This window comes from Chenopodium quinoa, unplaced genomic scaffold, assembly GCF_001683475.1.
Source record: "Chenopodium quinoa cultivar QQ74 unplaced genomic scaffold, ASM168347v1, whole genome shotgun sequence".
Classification (NCBI taxonomy): Eukaryota; Viridiplantae; Streptophyta; class Magnoliopsida; order Caryophyllales; family Amaranthaceae; genus Chenopodium; species Chenopodium quinoa.
The window spans coordinates 4,969,206-4,989,417 of record NW_018744593.1 but is presented as its reverse complement, the minus strand read 5'-3'; the positions used below and the strand labels follow the sequence as shown (position 1 = coordinate 4,989,417).

Sequence of the window (20,212 nt, the reverse complement as noted above, 5' to 3'; positions counted from 1 at the left end):
TAATCACCTAGAGATACCTAGGTAATTATTGGAACTTTATATGACTGACCAAATGCTATTTAGCATTTCTAGGAAAATTCAATTACTACCTCCATTTCATATTAGTTGCAACTTTAGGGTATTTTTTGTGAGATATAAAATATTCCAAAGTTACAACTAATATGAAACGGAGGTAGTACATGGAAAATTGAATTTTCAAAAAAATTTGTAATTTCTACATTTAACCAAATGACCTCTAAATATATTCTACATTTATCTCAAATAAATAACTTGGCCACAAAGGGACTTCGTTTGTTTGTTTTTATAATAATTTAGGTTTTTTTTTTAATTATATACCTTGAGCTAGAGAGCTAGGCTTGCCCATCACCCAGCTCATCCCAGCCTTTAAAAACCTAGCCTGCCAGGCTCGTGATAAGCCTAGCTCGGCTTGTTAGTGTTAGGAATGGGCCACGGGCCAAACCTGGTCCTAGTTTTTTGTGATTCCTCAATCTATTATTATACTTTTTTTATTTCTTCATTTTTTATTAGATACATCACTTTTTATAAATGAAACTTTCAATTTAAATGCATCAATTTCACTTTTACTTAATAAATAAATTCTCTTGAATAGTTATTAGGATAAATGAAAATTAATAATCCCACATTTACCACTTCCATTAAAAATAATCTCACCTTTTTGAAATTTAAAACCAATCCCACATTTGATCCCCATTCACTCAAAACAGTCTTTTTACCTCCAACCTATTTTACAGGTTAAAATTTTAAATTTTTTTTTATTATATTTTAATCTCTCATCTCCCACCTAACCCCTTTCTTCAATGTCAACCCAACATGACCAGTTGACCACCACCCATCCATCCATAACCACAACCTGATCCACCACCACATCACCACCCAAAATCCGAACCCCACCGCCCAAAATTTTGATTATCAAGAAACTGAGGAGTTGATTAGTTCAATCTGGGCAAGTATTATCAAGAACAATGGCAATACATATCACGAAGTATCAAACTGGATGAGCATCTTAATTAGTTAACTAATTAATTTTTAGATTATCTCATTGGAAATTAGACAAGAATTTTATTATAATAAACAAAAGTTAGAAATTAGACTTGAGTGCAGTTGATGCCTACATCAATCTCCGGCGGAATAGATTCCTTTTCATGTAGTTGATGACCGACGTCAATCTCCGACGAAATAAATTCCTTTTCAGCAATGGTGGAAAGAGTACAACAGTTGATTTTGACGTCAATCGCCGGTGGAGTGGATTCCTTTTCTGCAATGGTGGAAAAAGGCAGAGAATGTTGAGAACACAGTAGCTTGCTGATATTTTCTGGAACAATGTGGTTGTTTTGTGGTGGAGAGGAAGCCATTTATAGAGAGAAAATGGAGGTGAAATCCCACCCGAAATGGAAACCCGAAACCCCATCTGCTCAAATCGGGGAAGAGGGAAGGGGAATGGGGAAGAGCGGGTCCGCCAATGGAGGGCGGCTGGGTCCGGCGTGTTGGGGAAATTGGTTTATGGTGTCACAAAAATGGAACGAAAATGGACAAATTTAACATTTCGAGGCGTGAACAAAATCACTTTCATAAAGTAATATTTCAACCCTAATATACACACCGAGTATCACGAAATTACTAGGAGATACAACGAAAACAATCAAAACAATGTGTAGCATATTTGTGATCTAATGAAATCAAAATAGGAGATAATTATGATGATGAACGATGGTATTGCAGTAGGGTTCAAGAGAAATAGATAAACTGATTTTCTTGAAGTATATCATCATATGAATAATCATATATATATGAAGCAAAGTTTCCAAGTAAAATAAGAAGAAAACCGTCACAAACTGTCACCCCAAGCTCGTGCCCTGCCGGGCGAGAGGAAACAAGCAACCCCAGATAAATTTGAGTGCTCTCGCGCCCTGCCGGGCGATTCCCAGTGATAATCTTCTTCATTCTCACGCCCTATTGGGCGGATAGGCGGCCTACAGGGCGGAGGACCACTTCTCTAAAGCAAGAATATCTTTGTTTCTAATCCTTGTTTATGTTAATAGCAGCACCTTAACCTAAGCTAATTAAACAAACAACATGATTATTGTTTACAATACTCTAAATTATTCAACAATATAATCCTCCCCCATTTAGAGTATTAAATTAGACTCATTGCAAACCATCATCATAAAAACAATCTTATGCATAAATGAAACTGTACAAAGATTTGAACTCCCACTTAGTGCAATATACATTTCAAGAATTCTTATTTATTCGGTATCCTAAAACTTTTGAACCAAAAGTAATACATATTGAATTCATGAAGATATTACACACACAAGATCAATTACTTGATTACATCAATACTTGACACGTAAAGCCATGTGTCCTTATATTTTCGTAAGTACATCAAAACTATGCCCCAATAGCTTCTTGAAGCGGCTAAACTTCGTACTTATATAGGTAGATTTCCAAAACATGATCCTATGACAAAGCACTATATCAGGAAATCTATTAAGTTAAAACAACCTCTTTTCATCACAATAAACCAGAACTTTACCTTGGATGATTAAACAAGTTCCCAATTACCAAATAAGAAAGTTAATCTTATTGAACTTAATACCCAACGTCTTATTAGGCATTAATTTAAGACTCCCTCATTGGTAATTACTTAGGGCTCCAATCCCAAATTGATTGCTATCCTATTATTCAAATCTCTAGCCAATGCCTTAGTGAAACAATCGGCTAGATTGAAATTCGTTTGAATATATTCAATAGCGATTACACTATTCTTGATAAGCCCTTGGATGTAACTATGCCTCACTCCAATATGCCTTGACTTACCATTATACACTTGGCTATATGCCTTAGCCAAAGTAGCATTATTATCGCAATGTATCACAATTGGCGATATTGGCTTTTGTAACGAAGGAATCTCATGCATTAAATCCCTTAACCATTCCGCTTCTTTACCAGCAGAATGTAATGCAATAATCTCCAATATCATTGTAGAATCTACAATGCAAGTTTGTTTCTTTGATGCCCATGAAATGGCACCTTCCCCGTATAGGAATACCCATCCACTTTTGGGTGAATGATCTCTATTGAGATCCAACTTGCATCCGATTATCCTTCAACAACCGAATAATACCCACTATAGCACAAACCATAATCCATGGTTTTTTTCAAGTACTTCAACAAACGACGAATCGCTTGCCAATGTAGCATATTAGGATTACTAGTGAACCTACTCAATTGACCAACTGCATAAGCGATATCCGGCCTAGTAATTGTCATGGCATACATCAAACATCCTATAACTCTAGCATATTGCAGTTGTGAAATTGCATTACCTTCGTTAGGTATCAACTTTATACAAGGATCCATAGGTGTTGAATAAAGAAAGGTTGAACTTTCACTAACATTGAATTTCTTGAGCACTTTCTCAATGTAATGTGATTGTGACAAGATCAATTTTCCTTTTTCTCTCTTTATTCTTATGCCCAAGATGACATCCGCTTCTCCCATGGCTTTCATGGAAAATTGAGAACTAAGGAAGGATTTTGTCATTTCAACATGTGACAAATTCGTTCCAAAGATCAACATATCATCTACATATAGGAAAATTATGACACCTTGACTGTTGTCATCAAATTAGCTATACACATATGTGTCAGAATTATTCAATTTAAAACCATTAGACAACACAACTTCATCAAACTTTTGGTGCCATTTCTTAGGTGCTTGTTTTACCCCATACAGTGATTTAATTTACTTGCAAACTTTTGCCTCTTGGCCTTCTACAACAAACCCTTCCGGTTGTCGCATATAAACCTCCTCTTCCAAATCTCCATTCAAGAACGCTGTCTTAACATCCATTTGATGGATCACTAGATTCTTAATTTCCTCAAGTACAATCAACAACCTAATAGTTGAGATTCCAGCTACCGGTGCATATGTATCAAAATAATCGATACCAGATTTTTGTGTAAAACCTTGTGCCACTAACCGGGCCTTTAACGTTTCAACAGTTCCATCAATCCTTAATTTCTTTTTGAAGAAACACTTGCATCTTGTTGGTTTAAAATTAGGCGGTAAATTATCTAACACACAAGTGTTGTTTCCCATGATGGAATCCATTTCATCATTAATTGCTTCCTTCCAAAATGGAGCATCCTAAGACTTCATAACCTCATCATAAGTTAAAGGATCATCGTCCGCATTAAAAATGTATGGATGTTGTATTGAAACTTCATCCCTTGATCCTTCAACTAAGTACACATGAAAATTCGGGCCAAAAGATTTTTCTTTCCTTGCCCTCTTACTTCCCCTAGGTTGTGATGATGATGTAGAAGCCTCCTCTAAATAGTTTAGTCATCTACCTCTTGATCAATTAAAACCTGATCAAAACTTTGAGTATCGGTATTTGGAGTAATATCCTTTGGTCTAGGAATAGAAGAAAATCTATTTTCATCAAACAATGCATCCCTAGACTTAATGGTGGTGTGAACCAACCAAAAGTCATTTTGCTCTATTACATAGAACCTATAGGATTTTCTATGTTCTGCATATCCTATAAAAATGCATTACACTCCTCTTTCACCTAACTTTTTACGTTTAGGTTACGACACTTTTACAATTTCCCTACAACCCCAAACTTTGAATTAAATGACTCAAGTTTGGTTTCCTTTTATACCATAACTCATATGGGTAACATCCTTCCCTTTCATGGGAACACGATTTAACATGTAACAAGCCGTAAAATGGCTTCACCCCAAAATCCTTCACTCAAACCCGAATATGACAACATAGAATTGACCAAAAATTACTTTAAATAATACCACCTTTCACCCGTCCGCTAAAAACAAGTAGACCTTTTGATTAACTTTAAATAATACCACCTTTGGGGGGTGTCCGCCTTAAACAAGTTGTAACCTGTTGGTAACCTAATTAATAGGTTATATGGACACGTGTCAATCATTTTATTGGTCTGAAAATATAATTTGTTTTTAATGTTTTTAACTTCTTAAAATTATTATTATTATTAATTTAATTTTTTTTTTTTAAAAAAAACACCCAGCCGCCACATCTCCCACCTTTCAGCCACCTCCTCTCCCCCTCCCCCACACGCAACGACTCCGCCGGCGACAGTACAGCCGGCGCCAAGCTCCACCACCACTAGCACCGAACCCCTATACAACAGCCCCACCAAACGCTGCACCTTCTCCCTCTAGTAACACCAACAACAAAAAGCAGCAGTCAAACCTCTAACACCTCGCAACAACCTCCACCTCCGTAGCCTAAAAGACCGCACTCCACCTATCGCCGCCCAACTCATCTCTCACCGCCGTACCGCCGTTGATGCCGCTCCTCTCCTAATCCAAATTGAATCCCTTAAATCCATCACCCACCCTAAAACACCCTAATCGAAACCGTTGCCGACGGTTGGGGAGGTCCGGTTGGGGTTTTTCGAGGGTGAATGATGGATTTTAGGGGGTTTCCGTGGGTAAGGGAGATGGATTTCGGGTAGGGGTTTGCTAGTTCGGGGGAAGAGGGAAGAGGGAAAGAGGGGAAAGATCGGCACCGGCGCCGGAGGGGGAATCTGGGTGTGGCCGACACCGGTGGGCAGGGAGTGGGGCGTGCCGGAGAAAGGGAAATAGGTGGCAGCCGGTGGGGTTTTTTTTCTTAAATAAAAAATTATTTTAATTATATTAATTGTTAACCATAATTAAAGTTCTAATTAAGAGTTAATTAAAGTGTTAAACGAAGTTATTATAAAAAAATCAAAAGGTTAACCGGTCATTAAGGTTGCAGGTAAATAATCCTGTTTAAAGCGAACACCCCCCAAAGGTGGTATTATTTAGAGATAATCAAAAGGTCGACTTGTTTTTAGCGGACGGGTGAAAGGTGGTATTATTCAAAGCAATTTTTCCTTTCTTCTATTGTCCTATTCTTCCTTTTCGCTATACCATTTTGTTGTGGTGTATATGCCGCAGTAGTTTCATGTACTAAACCTATAGATTGGAAATAACTTGGGTCATAATATTCACTTCCTTTATCGGTTCTCAATTTTTTTAATCTTTCCATTAGTTTACAATTCTACTTCACTTTTGTAGATTTTAAATTTGTCAAGGGCTTCATCTTTAAAGAATAATAAATAGACATAACAAAACCTTGAAAAATCATCAATAAATGTTACCAAATATTTCTTATTCCCTAAAGAAGGTGTGTTGTGAAAATCACATAAGTCACAATGCACTAAGTCAAGCAATGAATTAGTTTTCTCAACAAACATTAGGAAATGGTTTCCTTGTGATTTTTGTTAACATGCATGTCTTGCACTTCTATATCCTGGGATCAAACATGGGAATCAAATCATGCTTAGATATAAAATACAACTTTTTATAATAAACATGATCAAGTCTTAAATGCCATAGAGAAGAATTATCATTAACAACATACACATTGTCTTTCAAAGCATTAGAAATACTAAGCTTAAATATACCATTACACAAATATCCAAGTCCTACAAATTGACCACCTTTAGACAAAATAAACTTATCAGATTCAAACACCATTTTAAAACCTAATGGATTCAAGATCGCACCGGATACAAGATTTCTGCTAAGTTCGAGAGCATACAACACATTTCTTAAAATAAGAGATTTGCCCGAACTAAAACTAGCTTAACTTATCCTTTGCCTAGCACTTTAGCGGTAGAGTCATTGCCCATATAGAGAATCTCTCCATCATCAACCTCCATGAAGGTCTTGAACAATGATCTATCTTTGCACACATGCCTCGATGCGCCCGAATCGATATACCACGAACAATCAACCTGTACATAATTGATTTCAGAAATCATACACACATAATGCATAAATGAATTAAATGAAATTTGTGCACAAGAGTTACCTTGTTTGTCTTGGGATTGGCTAGCATCGCCTTTCCCACCTTGAGACTTTTTCTTGCTCAATTTCTTCTTCCAGATTGTACAATCCTCTTAAAATGACCGGGTTTTCCACAAACCCAACAAGCACGTGATTTTGTACCATCACCACTTACTTTAGGCTTCTTGCCCTTATTTTTGTTTGAGTCATATCCCCTCTTCCTCTCATTAGACTTTCCATCCTCCACCATGTTAACGGTGGTAGAACTAGGATTTACCTCCTTTTGTCCTTCTTGAACACGAATTTCTTCTTCAATCCAAATGTGGGAACTTAATCCCTCAAGATTTATATCATCTTTTCTTTGCTTTAAACCATTCTTAAAGTCTTTCCAAGAGGAAGGAAATTTGTCTATTATAGATGACACTATAAAGGTCTCATAAAAATTAATTTCATGTTTCCTAAGACTCCCTAAAATCCTTTGTACCTCATGAAATTGTTCCATGACCGACCTACTATCAACAAACTTATAATTGTTAAATTTACTAACAAGAAATTTTTTGCTAAATGCATCCTCGGCCATATACTTCAATTCTAAGTCTTCCCAAAGCATTTTAGCAGAATCATGAAACAAATAAATATCAAACAATTCATTTGACATACCATTCAAGATGTGTCCACGACAAATGTAATCGTCATTCTCCCACTTGTTGGGTTTCCTAGTAGCCTCCAATGTCTCAATTTCCTCCTCCATTGGCTTCGGAGATGTAAGAATATATGCCACTCCAAGAGAGGTTAACAGAAAATGCATCTTTTTCTGCCATCTTTGAAGGTCTGCTCCTTCAAACTAGTCCAACTTTTGAAAGTTTGATGTCAATTCTTTCACCGTTGTCACCTTTGTAGGAAATTATTACTTTTAATTGTTGGGAAAATTGGTTTAACGGGTCACAAAAATGGAACAAAAATGGACAAATTTAACACTTCGAGGAGTGAGCAAAATCACTTTCATAAAGTTAAGTAATATTTCGACCCTAATATACACACCGAGTATCACGAAATTACTAGGAGGTATAACGAAGACAATCATAACAGTGTAGTATGTTTGTGATCTAATGTGATCAAAATTTGAGATAATTATGATGATGAACAATGGTATTGCAATAAGGTTCAAGAGAAATAGATAAACTGATTTTCTTGAATATATCATCATATAAATAATCATGTATATATAAAGCAAAGTTTCCAAGTAAAACAAGAAGAAAACCGTCACAAACTGTCACCCCAAGCCCGCGCCTTGCCGGGCGAGCACTCACCCTGCCGAGCGAGAGAAAACAAGCAACCCAGATAAATTTGAGTGCTCTCGCGCCCTGCCGGGCAATTACCCAGCGATAATTTTCTTCATTCTCGCGCCTTACCGGGTGGAGGCTTACCTTGCCGGGCGGTGGCGTGCCCTACCGGGCGTGCCACCAGGCGGCCTATAGGGCGGAGGACCACTTCTCTAAACCGAGAATATCATTCCTTCTAATCCTTGTTTATGTTAATAGCAACACCTTAACCTAAGCTAATTAACCAAACAACATGATTATTTTCTACAATACTCTAAATTATTCAACACGGCAGGCTCCTAGGTCCGGCAGGGGGAGGAGGGCTCTGGTAGGGAAGGGAATCGGGGAAAAGAATTATTATTTTTTATTTGTTTTATTTTTTATTATCATTTATTTTGTAAAAATTATTGTAAAAAAACCAATTAGAAGGTTACATGTGGGAAGTCACCTTCTAAAACAGGTTACCATTACACAAACTGGTTAAGGGACTATTTTGAGTAGATGGAGCTCAAAGGTGAGATTGTTTCCAGATTTCAAAAAGGTTGAATAATTTAGAGCAGAAGTTAAAATGGTGGGATTATTAGTTTCCTTTTTTCCTTACACCCTAGTGCACCTAGAAATAGGTGCACCACGTTTATAATATGAACATTTAGTAAAAAAAAAAATATGAACACTTTACAAAAATGAACATTTAGTAAAAAAAATATTAACACGTAACAAAAAATGAACATTTAGTAATAAAATATGAACACTTAAATTTAGTAACAAAAACTAAACAATTAGTAAATTAAAAATGAATGTGATTATCATAGAATAGCTAGATCACACCCTATAAAATGAACATTTAGTAAAAAAAATAATGAACATTTAGTAATAAAATAATGAGAATGTAAAGACAATGAACATTACACATTATAATTATAAAAATGAACATAAACTTCCAATTCTATATGTTCCTATTTTATAAGGAAATGTTCATTTTATATGCACTAAATGTTCAGTTTATATTACAAAACTATTAAATTATCTCGAGTCATACAAACTTCTTTCAAAAAATCTATGTTAATTATAAAATAGTGTTGTTGTAGGGAATTTTTCAAACTCAATCTTTGAGCCCTACTGTGGTTCATGCTTTTAGACATGTATGGCGGCGTTCCAAGGAAAAGAAGCTAGAGAAAAAGAGTCGCCAACAAGTTTTAGAAACTTGTAAACCGTTCACGGGTGTGAAGGTTACACCCCATTCACGATCACAGAGATCGCTAACTCCATAGTGGTCAGGAACCATGACTGGATATTTGAGGATGATGGTACGAATCCAACCTAAAAGAGATTGAACCTACCCTAAATAGGCCTTTCCTTAATTCTTATGATATTCATATGCGCTTTTCGATCAACATACATACATCGAATTAATCCTAAACATGTTTAATCTATGTTGGTTGATTATTAATGCACAATTAAATCTATTATTGGTGATCATTTAAATTAAAATCAAATTAAGCCTAAATTCAAATTATTAATTATCTTATTAGGCGTGATTTCAAATACAAATTCCCTTTAAACCTGCAAAAAGGGGCGTGATTAAGCAATAACAATAAATCATGAATAATCAAGCAACATATGATTGATATAACAATCATCATCATAACAATATCATCAAAACATCGTTAATAGTAAGATCCTAGGCATGATACTAAACGAATTAATAATAAACCCTAGCATGTCACTAATAATGAAATCAAAGCATTCCTAAACATGATACTAGAAATCATAATCAACATCCCAAACATGATACTAGAAATCATAAAGACATCCTAACATGATACTACGAATTATAATAATATTATAAGCATGATTTCTACTCCAAAATCAAAGAAGAGATAATTGAATTACTCACTTTGATGCCTCAACCTTCTTGCTATTAAAACAATACACAGGTTAGTAAACTTCAAGAAAGTTAAATCAATAAAGTAAATAAATCAAATATGAATTGAAATATATATTTGGGACCAAACCCTCAGAATTATCAACCTTTCATATCGAGGTCGAAGGCAACGTCGAGGATGGCTAGGAGTATTCAAATCTGGCGAAGGAGGCATTGTGATTTAATTTGGAAGAGTATCAAGGATGTGATTAGGCTAAGCCTAAGAACATGGGGATCGAGAAAGAGAATTGATGATTAAGATGATTGTTGATGCTTGTCGATCAAGGTTGTTGATGACTATTGTCCATGATCTGAAACAAGGAGAAACGACCTCTATTTATAAGGAAAAAAAAGAGTCGAAGCGATAAAAAAAGATCAGAATTTGAATCAGAATAAAATAGGTTTTATCGCGGGGCAATAGGTGTATCGTGGCGCGACAGAGTCCATCGCGGCGTGATGGTCCAACAGCTCCTATCGCGGGGCGACCGGCTTATCGCGGCGTGACACGACTATCACGGTGCGACAGAGTCCATCGCAGTGCGGTAGGACTATCGCGACACGATGGTCCTGTCGTCCTTTGATGATTTCTTAAAGATAAACAGGTGTACGGAATTTGATTTCCAATGGAATTGGGTTAACAAAATTTATCTGTACGCCTTTTAATATGGACGGGATAAGGACTATCATATAAGAAGTTTTATTCGGGTTTGAACTCTTTTGATCTTTATCTTTTTAGAAAGGATAAATTAGAACCTTCTAGAGGGTTCTAGAAGCTCCTAATGAATCCTAATTGATTTAGGATTGGGAATAAGGTATTTGAACCCTCACATGATCATTGGGTCGTAGGTAAGGTGGACTTAGGTCCGGTTTGGGCTTAGTTTAGTATTTTAGCCATAACTTATCCGTTTTAAGTCGGATTTGGGCTTATAATATATCACTGGAAAGCTCTTTTCAAACCCCATCCAACTAAACAATAATTGGACCAGGATTATGGACCAAAATAATCAGGTTTGAACGTTTTTATGAGTTAGACACAAAATGAATGATTTTTAGGACACGAAATGAATGATTTTGGGTTTAAGGACAGGAAATGAATGCTTTTGGGTTGAAATATTTTAGATAAGGTTAGAAATATGATCAAGGATTAAGAAAACTTCACGAGACTCAACTCCTTACCGAACTCGTAAATCAAAGACGTGAAAGGTACTCATCACTGGATTTGGTTTTTGGGGAGACACAATCAGGTGTCTATAATTGTGTTCATAATTAAAATTTCAACGTTCATTTTTAAATAGTAATGTTCGAATTCGAGTAGTATCATGTTCATATTTATTGATGCTCATTATTATAAAATAGTGTAATGATTATATTTAAGAATTTGAATGTTTATTTTCAAAAATTATATTTTCAAATTCTAATAGTATCATGTTCATATTTTATATGTTCATTTTCAAAAAGTATAGTTTAAAACTTTATTTATATAATTTTTAATGAAAAATAGATCATATTAATTCATTATAAATTCTTTTATGTTCATTATAATGTACTTATATAAATGTTCATTTGAAATATTACAAAACGTTCATTTTATATATCAAATCCCAATTGAGGTTCATAATTCTTTAACCCAAATTAACTTATGTTCATATATCGATCTAACTCAAATTTTCATAAAAAACATATACATGATAAGATATCTAACATAATATAATATGTTCATAATTACAAAACTTAAACAGGTTTTAAAAATACATAAATCGAAAACAAAATAAATTTTCATATGCAAAGAATCAAATGTTCAGATATATAAATTATAAAGTACAGGATGTCAAATTTCTTAAAATGATTAAAAATACATAGATAGTTATTAAAAAAAAAGAAAAAAAAAAGCTCATAAGTAATATATTACATGTTCAGAATTATAATTAAGATATTCATAATTCCAAAAATATATATTGGTGAAAAAGTATATTTATAAGAAACGTATCATACGTTCATATTTTTAACTTAAAATGTTCAAAATACAAAAATATAACTAAATACAAAACTGTTCATAATAAAATACACAAATATCACTAACAAATAAATCAAAAGAATATGAAACTACATATTCTGAAACTCAAACCTAGTTATGGTGATTTAGATAATGGAATATCATCGGAAACTAATCATCTCCATTGTCTTAACAATCTTCACCTTGTCGAAGCCGTCATTTTCAGCTTTACTTCATTGCAGAAACTCCATTAACAAAGCTCCAAATTGAAGGTTGAAGAAAACGAAATTTGAATTTAATCAATGGTGATGAAGGAATTCAATCTATGATGATCAACAATGTTGATGAAGGAATTCAATCTATGATGATCAACAATGGTGATGAAGGAATTAAATCAAAAACAGAATAATGAACGAATTCAAGACTTCAAGAAAGAGAAAAATAGAGGAGAGAGAAAATAGAGGAGAGAGAAATCAGAAATTAGGAAAGTGTAAGGGCTTGTTTAGTTCACCTTATTCTTGCTTTTCAGAATTGATCTGACCTGGTCTGATCTGATCTGGTCTGATCTGATCTTATCTTATCTAATATGACCTGATCAGATCGTCTGATCTGACCAAACTTTGACCTTAAATGTATGATAATCTAGAGGAAAAAAATATCAAATAGGGTCTTGTTAGATTCATAATAATGTGTATTTTATTAATATGTAATTTTCATAATATTTTTCATTGCGAAATTACAAGATATTTATCAATTAAAACTGCAGGTAAAACGATGATGTGATCTAAATTTATTTTTTGTGATCTAATCTGACCTAAACTTATTTTTTCTGATCTGAACTTATATTTTCTGAAATATGTAAAAGTAAGTTGAACTAAACAAGGCCTAAGAGGAGAAGAAGAGAAGAGAGAGAATATATTTTTACTTGGTGGTTCACATAGAAATAGGTGCACCATGGTCCGCCTAAAAATTTGCCGATTTCTCTACCTCTCTAGCTCCTATCACATTGGTCCTCTTAAGGGGAGGCGGTGGCAGAGCTGGGGGTTTTCCAGTGGGGGGAAAGGGAGGGGTGGGGGACTGGGAATGGTTTCGGTTTTTTTTTTCTTTTCTTTTTTTTCTCAATTTAATTGCAACACGTGGCATTTAACCAAAAAAAATAAAAGGTAACTTTTTTATTACGTCACCGGTCATTTGGCCCGTTGAAAGAAAACGCCCCCCAAAGTTGGGATTATTCCAGGATAATTGAAAATTGGGATTATTTAAAGTAAACGGCCTAATTAAAGTTGGGATTATTAAAACTAATATTTCCTTACGAAAATTATAATAATTAATTTTCGAAATTAAAAAATGAATTTTAGAAATAAAAAATAACTTTTAATTAATTTTGACATCAAAAAATAAATTTGAAAGAAATGCTTGCATGGATATTGAATCAATCATTGCGCGCCACCTTTTTTTTTTTGTTTTTTTTGACAAAATCAATATACGTAGTATTAATAATAAAAAAAAAGTCTTACGTCATTTGCAAATGAATTGAAATCTAAAGTAACAAATACATAAACTAGCTTCAAACAAAGGTTTCTTTCATCAAAGTCACGACTATTGATCAGATCTTGCATTGTGGTACATCCCTCCCTCGCACACATTACTAGAATATGTAGCCTTTTCGGAAAGACGCCTAACGATCTGTAGCCGTAAGGATGATTTTTATCTCATTTTCTTGAAGGTATTTGAAAATTTGACAACCATTGCAACCTCAAACATATCTTCTAGCTCCAACAAACCGATAACATGACATAATATAGATAATTACTTCTTTTAATAAGCCCTAACATATGTTTCTAGCTTAAACGACCAAAAATTAATAAAACCCTAGAATAGAAGATGAGATGAGAGGAGAGGAGAGGGGACATATAATTTGTCCACTACGCACCACCTATTTTAATGTATGGATAATTACTGTAGATTTTTTTTTAGATTTTTTTTTTTTTGAATAGTTAGAATTTTCACTTTAGTTGTGCCCAACAAAAACAAATAATAACAAACTCAATTCGAGGGTGACCCATTGATCTTTTTGATAAACATGTAATGTTTATAAAATGGAAAACTTGTAAATGAATGGCCAAAAATTTGCTCTATTCATAGTAGTATCGCTACACCGTTAGTGATTTTACCAAAAATGAGCAATATTCATGATAGAACCGCTTATTAAACTGTGCACATTTTTACTGTCTATTTACAAGTTTGTCATCTTCGTAAACATGGATCGTCTATCATGCGAGATGATAAACTTATATTTCTCAACTCTTTATACCTAAATTAAAATAAACATGATGAACACAAACTCATTTTCTTATCACTTTGTCAAATGTAGACACTTGGTGCCTAGATCAGTGTTATTTTCTTCCCTTCGGTGGACGACACATTATCATTTAATTGGTTAGTAGTTCGTAATGTCATTCATTAATTATTAATGAATCTTTTTCTTGCAGCCCCAATTAATAAAGGAAAATGTATACAACATGTACAATTTGGTTTTTGATCGATATATATCACTAATTTGTCAAACTAAATGAAAGACATAACGGAGAATATATCATAAAAGTATATACACTTGCAACGAAATTATACTAATACATCTAATTTGTGTGTATTAATGAATCGACACACCTATAGCTATCAAGTTATCAAATGGGCAATTATTTACACCTAATATTAATGCTTCCTCTCTTGATTTTGTAATTTACACTTCTTAATTTCGTCCATTTTTTTTTACCTAGACCAAATTATTTTATGAAATCCCTCTTACAATACTCTCTTTCTTACCCATTTTTTATGAGAAACTCTCATATTGATCACGAAAGTTCTATAATGACTAAGTATTAAATTGTACTATTACCTTGCATTTCATACAAAAATAATAAATTTAATTAAAGTTTATCGAAGTAATTTTTATAATTAAGGTTATTAATCATACTCTAACAAAGAATTGTATGCCACTATTATACTGTAATGTTTTTTTAGTAGGTTGATCTTTATATATTAGTGTAAGTATACTACTTGTATATTTTTTGTATGCATGGTACATTCGAGTTTAAAATAATGTTTATTGTACTTGACGTTCATACACAAATATTGTGATTATGTTAATAGTTTACAAGAATTACAACACATGGTGTCTCACCCTTATATGGACCACTTACTATTGCCACTTGAAAAACAGCAAGACATGAATGAAAACTTCATTGTTTTGATACAGAGACAAAGTCAATCTAGCTTTCTCTAAATCTTATCTCCTATACTACTAACTAAACGACACTTTAAACCCTTATCTTTATATAATTATTATGTAATAATATGCATATTATTTTCTAAAAAGAAAGATATATTATACGATTTTATAATAGTCAATTTAAGCCAGAAACTGAATTTGTCTTCTTATCAATTGTATTACATCATTATTCAAAAATTCCATCCACGTCAACTGACCGAAGAAATAATCTCTTAAATTTCAAAGTAAACGCGTTTAGCTGAAATCTTTGACGTTACGTCAATAGCTTAACACTACTATTATTCTCCCATGCACGTTAGTTCATGGCTATACACCAAGCTCGATCTACTATATATACTAAGCTTACCATCATCTATTTTGCATCAAAACTTACCTTGCAATTTATAACAAAGATTTCAATTTTGATCTCTTTGGCTCATTTTTTATTATTAAGCTACTCATGGCTTCTGCAGTGTTCCAAATTTTTGCGATTTTATCTGTCATTTTTCTGTTTGCATGTGCTACTAATGCGCAACTTTCGCCTTCTTTTTACTCTAGTACATGCCCTAATCTCCAAGGTATAGTACGTAATGCAATGAGACAAGCTATATCTAAAGAACCGCGTATGGGAGCCTCTATACTTCGATTGTTCTTTCATGATTGTTTTGTAAACGTGAGTATTTAACAAATTATCTAAGAAGGGTAGTTATTTAGATTTAATTTCAAAATTATCGTTTTATGTATATATTTCTAATTTGTTTTTCTCTTGGTAATTAGGGTTGTGATGCATCTGTACTTCTTGATGATACGAATTCCTTCACCGGAGAAAAGAATGCATTTCCGAATCAAAATTCAATTAGAGGTTTCGAGGTTATTGATACTATAAAATCAAATGTAGAAGCAGCTTGTAGTGGAACAGTTTCATGTGCTGACATCTTAGCACTTGCAGCTCGGGAGGGGGTGCTCTTGGTAAGTAATAATTATTACTGTTAATATTATTGAAAAATTAAAATTACCTAGTAAAAAGGTAAGGATACAAGAAATATACGTAGTATATACAATAATTTAAGTATCATACATTGAGAAGTAACCTCTTTAATTTACATGAAAAGCTTAATGTTTACGGCTGTTAAATTATTTATTTTTTCATAAGCATACACATTATCAGATCAATCTTTGTTTGATTAATAACTCTTGTGGATAAGTGTAACTCTTTAAACAAGGTTAATTAATCTAGCCTTTGTGATATCTTGGTGGCTTAGCCTTAAGAAATTGAGCTTAGACAACTATCCTTGTATTTCCTTACGTTTTGGATTGAGATTTGCATCATCTTGGCGTATATTAATAACCATTATGAACCACTTAATTCTTGCATTTTTTTTTACTTAGTAAACATTTTTCTTATGATTATGAAGGCACATTTAAGAATACAAACCATTTTCCCATTTAACCGACACTCAAGCTAAGCTTCAAATCAAAGTCTCTTTACTTAACAAATTAGTCACATTACACCATATTAATATATAATGACCCACCAATACACATATGTCCGATCAATCACATACTCAATACATCAATTATATCAAAGTTTTTAATTATTGTTCATATATGACAAACTACGAATTATAAATCCAATTATTAATCAAACCTAGCGATAGTAGTCCAATAATTAAGTATATATATAATCGCACTAGAATTTAATGTGAGAAAAAAATACTCCCCACTTTCCTGAAAGTTCGACTCACTTTGCATTTGTTCGGTCTCCAATAAACATCTTTGACCATGAATACCTTTGGCTATGTATAAGTGAAAATTATAAAAAGTTAATATTTGAAAAGTTTATAATAAGGGGAATCTAACAAGATCCCATATGCTAATTTATATATATTGTATAAGTCATTAAATTTGGTCAAAGTTATTTTATTTTTTCCTCTTGAATTGTAAGTGAGTCGAACTTTCAGAAACGGAGGCAGTACATTACCGTTATATATGATTAATAATTTATTGTAACACTATTTTTTAAATCATGCAATAATAATTATGTATGATTAAAAATATATAATTATATATGATTGATCATGCAGTTAGGAGGCCCTTCATGGACAGTACCATTAGGAAGAAGGGATGCAACAACAGCTAGCCAAAGTACCGCCAATTCCAACCTCCCACCACCCACAGCCAGCCTCAGTACGTTGATCTCCCTATTCGCCGCCCAAGGCTTAAACGCCCGTGACATGACCGCCCTCTCCGGGGCCCACACTATCGGCCAGGCTCGATGCTCCAGCTTCCGGACACACATCTACAACGAAACCAACATTAACCCTAACTTTGCCACCTTGCGCAAGAGAACATGTCCAGGCCCTGCCTCCGGTACAGGCGACAACAACCTAGCTCCACTTGACATCCTATCACCTAATCGATTCGACAATGGTTACTTCCAAGACCTTTTGGTTAGGCGTGGGCTTATGCACTCGGACCAGGAGTTGTTCAATGGTGGATCACAAGATGCATTGGTTAGGTTATATAGCACCAATTTTCGAGCTTTTGTTAACGATTTTGCTAATGCAATGGTTAAGATGGGGAATATTAGTCCTCTTACTGGATCAAATGGAGAGATTAGGACAAATTGTAGAGTTATTAATTAATTAATTATTCTTTTAAATTGATAGTTAATAATAATAAGGTTCAAAATGGACCAGTACGTAGACTGTAGGAAGTTATTATCATGTATGTCATCAAATTAAAGGTAGATATTTGCTTACGATTTGTAACCTTGAATTATCTATGCGGTCGTACGCAACTACACATGTTCATCAATCAAACATAAACATCTTAATAAATTAGAATTTGTTCGTGAAATATTACATTAGCTTCGCCTATTTATTAAATTCTTATGGTCTCTCCGATGCATATATAAGTTTCAACATTAATATATATTTTATGTAAAAATTGTTCTACGTACTATACATTAAAATGGTGTTACAAAACTCACTATACATTAAAATGTGGTTACGAAACTCCAACCACATAATAATGTTTTTGTAGATGTACTTTAATTAGTCGTTACAGATGAAAAATACGAAGTATGGTAAAGTTTCCAAACTTTAACCTAGCATATATAAAAATAAATGGCTGAAGTATAATCTTTATTAGTAACACTTGAAGGAAAATAGCTCGCTCTAATTATGCAGTCATTTGGGATTGTGAGATCTGAATAGTATATATGGTTCATAATACCTACACGTTCTCACATACAGAATTCGAATGTATCTTCAGCAATGTACATGCAAAAAAATGTTTTTTTCATTGCTACAATTAGATAAAGCAAATATTCTTAGGCCATGTTCTCTTCACCTTGAAATTATATTGTGTAGTAAAAAATAGAAATTTTTTTAGTTTAATATAATCTATAACTATTACTAAAATAGCAACCGATGATGTCATCCTTCTTCCTAATTGTACACATGTCAAGCTGTGGTAGAAATTTTTCCAGCCTAAATATATGTGATGTCATCACTTTCTTTTATATTTTTTTAAGTTTAAATTTTTTCTCATCTATTTCATTATTCATTTTTTAAAAATAATTTTCATGTATTAATTAATATCCAAATTTAGTCCAACGACTTTGCAATTGTGACAATATAACAAATTTATTTGTCAAAATCGTGCATCGCACGAGACTAATCTAGTACCTATACTAAATCAGAACTCCCCCCCCAAAAAATCATTTATTATCCCTCCAAATGCTTTTATTTTATTATTATTTTTTTGAGAAATTGCTATGAAAAAAATTATCCTACTATTGCTCCTAAAAATAAGTAACTGCTTTTCTTTATCTATACAATTCACAATTTATTAATCTATCTATACAAAAATAGTACTTTATCCGTTTCTTTATAGTTGCAACACACAGTTTATCATGGTATTTGAGAAAAGTGGACCTTACATGATATAAGACACTTAAAATGGAGTTAAAAGGTTGTTAGGACTTAGGAGTATAATCAAGTGAGCCATGAGCTTTAAATAAAGGTAATAGTACAAATTTCACCATAAAACCTTCCTATTATAGTGTGTTGCAACTATAAAAAAATGGAGGAAGTATAAATTTAAATCACCCCATACACGCGTACAACTACTAAGAATAAAAAAAACTGTGCAACTCATTCACAATTGATCCAATACTAAGGTGTACATATTAAACCCATGTTTTTAATCTACTTTGAAAATAATGAATCTACTTAATATTTTTCCCAAAAATATTTATGACAGCACTATATCCTATGAAATTCTTTCTTTTTTTTTTTTTTTTTTTTTTGTATATTTCATTATTTCCCAAAAATAATTTAAAACACCAAATTGTTTTTCTTAAATTTTATTTCTCCTTATTATATATATATATATATATATATATATATATATATATATATATATATATATATATATATATATATATATATATATATATATATATATATATATATAGAAAAGGTATTGTGTGTTATTTCCTAAGCTGAATTTTTTATCAAATAGCAATAAACACCAATAACTTAATTATATTGAGTAAATTGCTAAAATTTTATTTATTATATGTATTAATTAAAAATTCGAGCATGGCTCGGGTAAAACCTTGTTTACTCCGTAGTAAAAATGTGTTCACTTCAACAAGAATAATTTCATTTAAAAAAAAAATTAAATAGTAAAAATTAGTAATGTTTTAAAACACGTATAATAGAGAATCAATAATAATAAGTTACAATCATTTCTAATTAATAAAAATTAATTTAATTTTAATTAATAATTAATTTAATTCGACAA

General features: G+C 32.9%; 1 protein-coding gene across 1 annotated transcript; it reads left to right on the top strand.

Annotated features, from left to right (window-relative positions):
• The first annotated feature begins 15,698 nt into the window (after positions 1-15,698).
• Positions 15,699-18,251, top strand: LOC110699713 (peroxidase P7-like). The gene is made up of 3 exons (XM_021877240.1): positions 15,699-16,070; positions 16,175-16,366; positions 17,482-18,251. The coding sequence occupies exons 1-3, from the start codon at positions 15,858-15,860 to the stop codon at positions 18,040-18,042; spliced, it is 966 nt and encodes a 321-aa protein (XP_021732932.1). The 5' UTR covers positions 15,699-15,857; the 3' UTR covers positions 18,043-18,251.
• Positions 18,252-20,212: the final 1,961 nt, after the last annotated feature.

Bases quoted from the DNA above. Each gene is read 5' to 3' on its own strand.
- LOC110699713 (XM_021877240.1), top strand. From the start codon at position 15,858: ATGGCTTCTGCAGTGTTCCAAATTTTTGCGATTTTATCTGTCATTTTT. The intron at 16,071-16,174 runs GTGAGTATTTAA...CTTGGTAATTAG, and splicing joins TTCATGATTGTTTTGTAAAC to GGTTGTGATGCATCTGTACT. The intron at 16,367-17,481 runs GTAAGTAATAAT...TTGATCATGCAG, and splicing joins CTCGGGAGGGGGTGCTCTTG to TTAGGAGGCCCTTCATGGAC.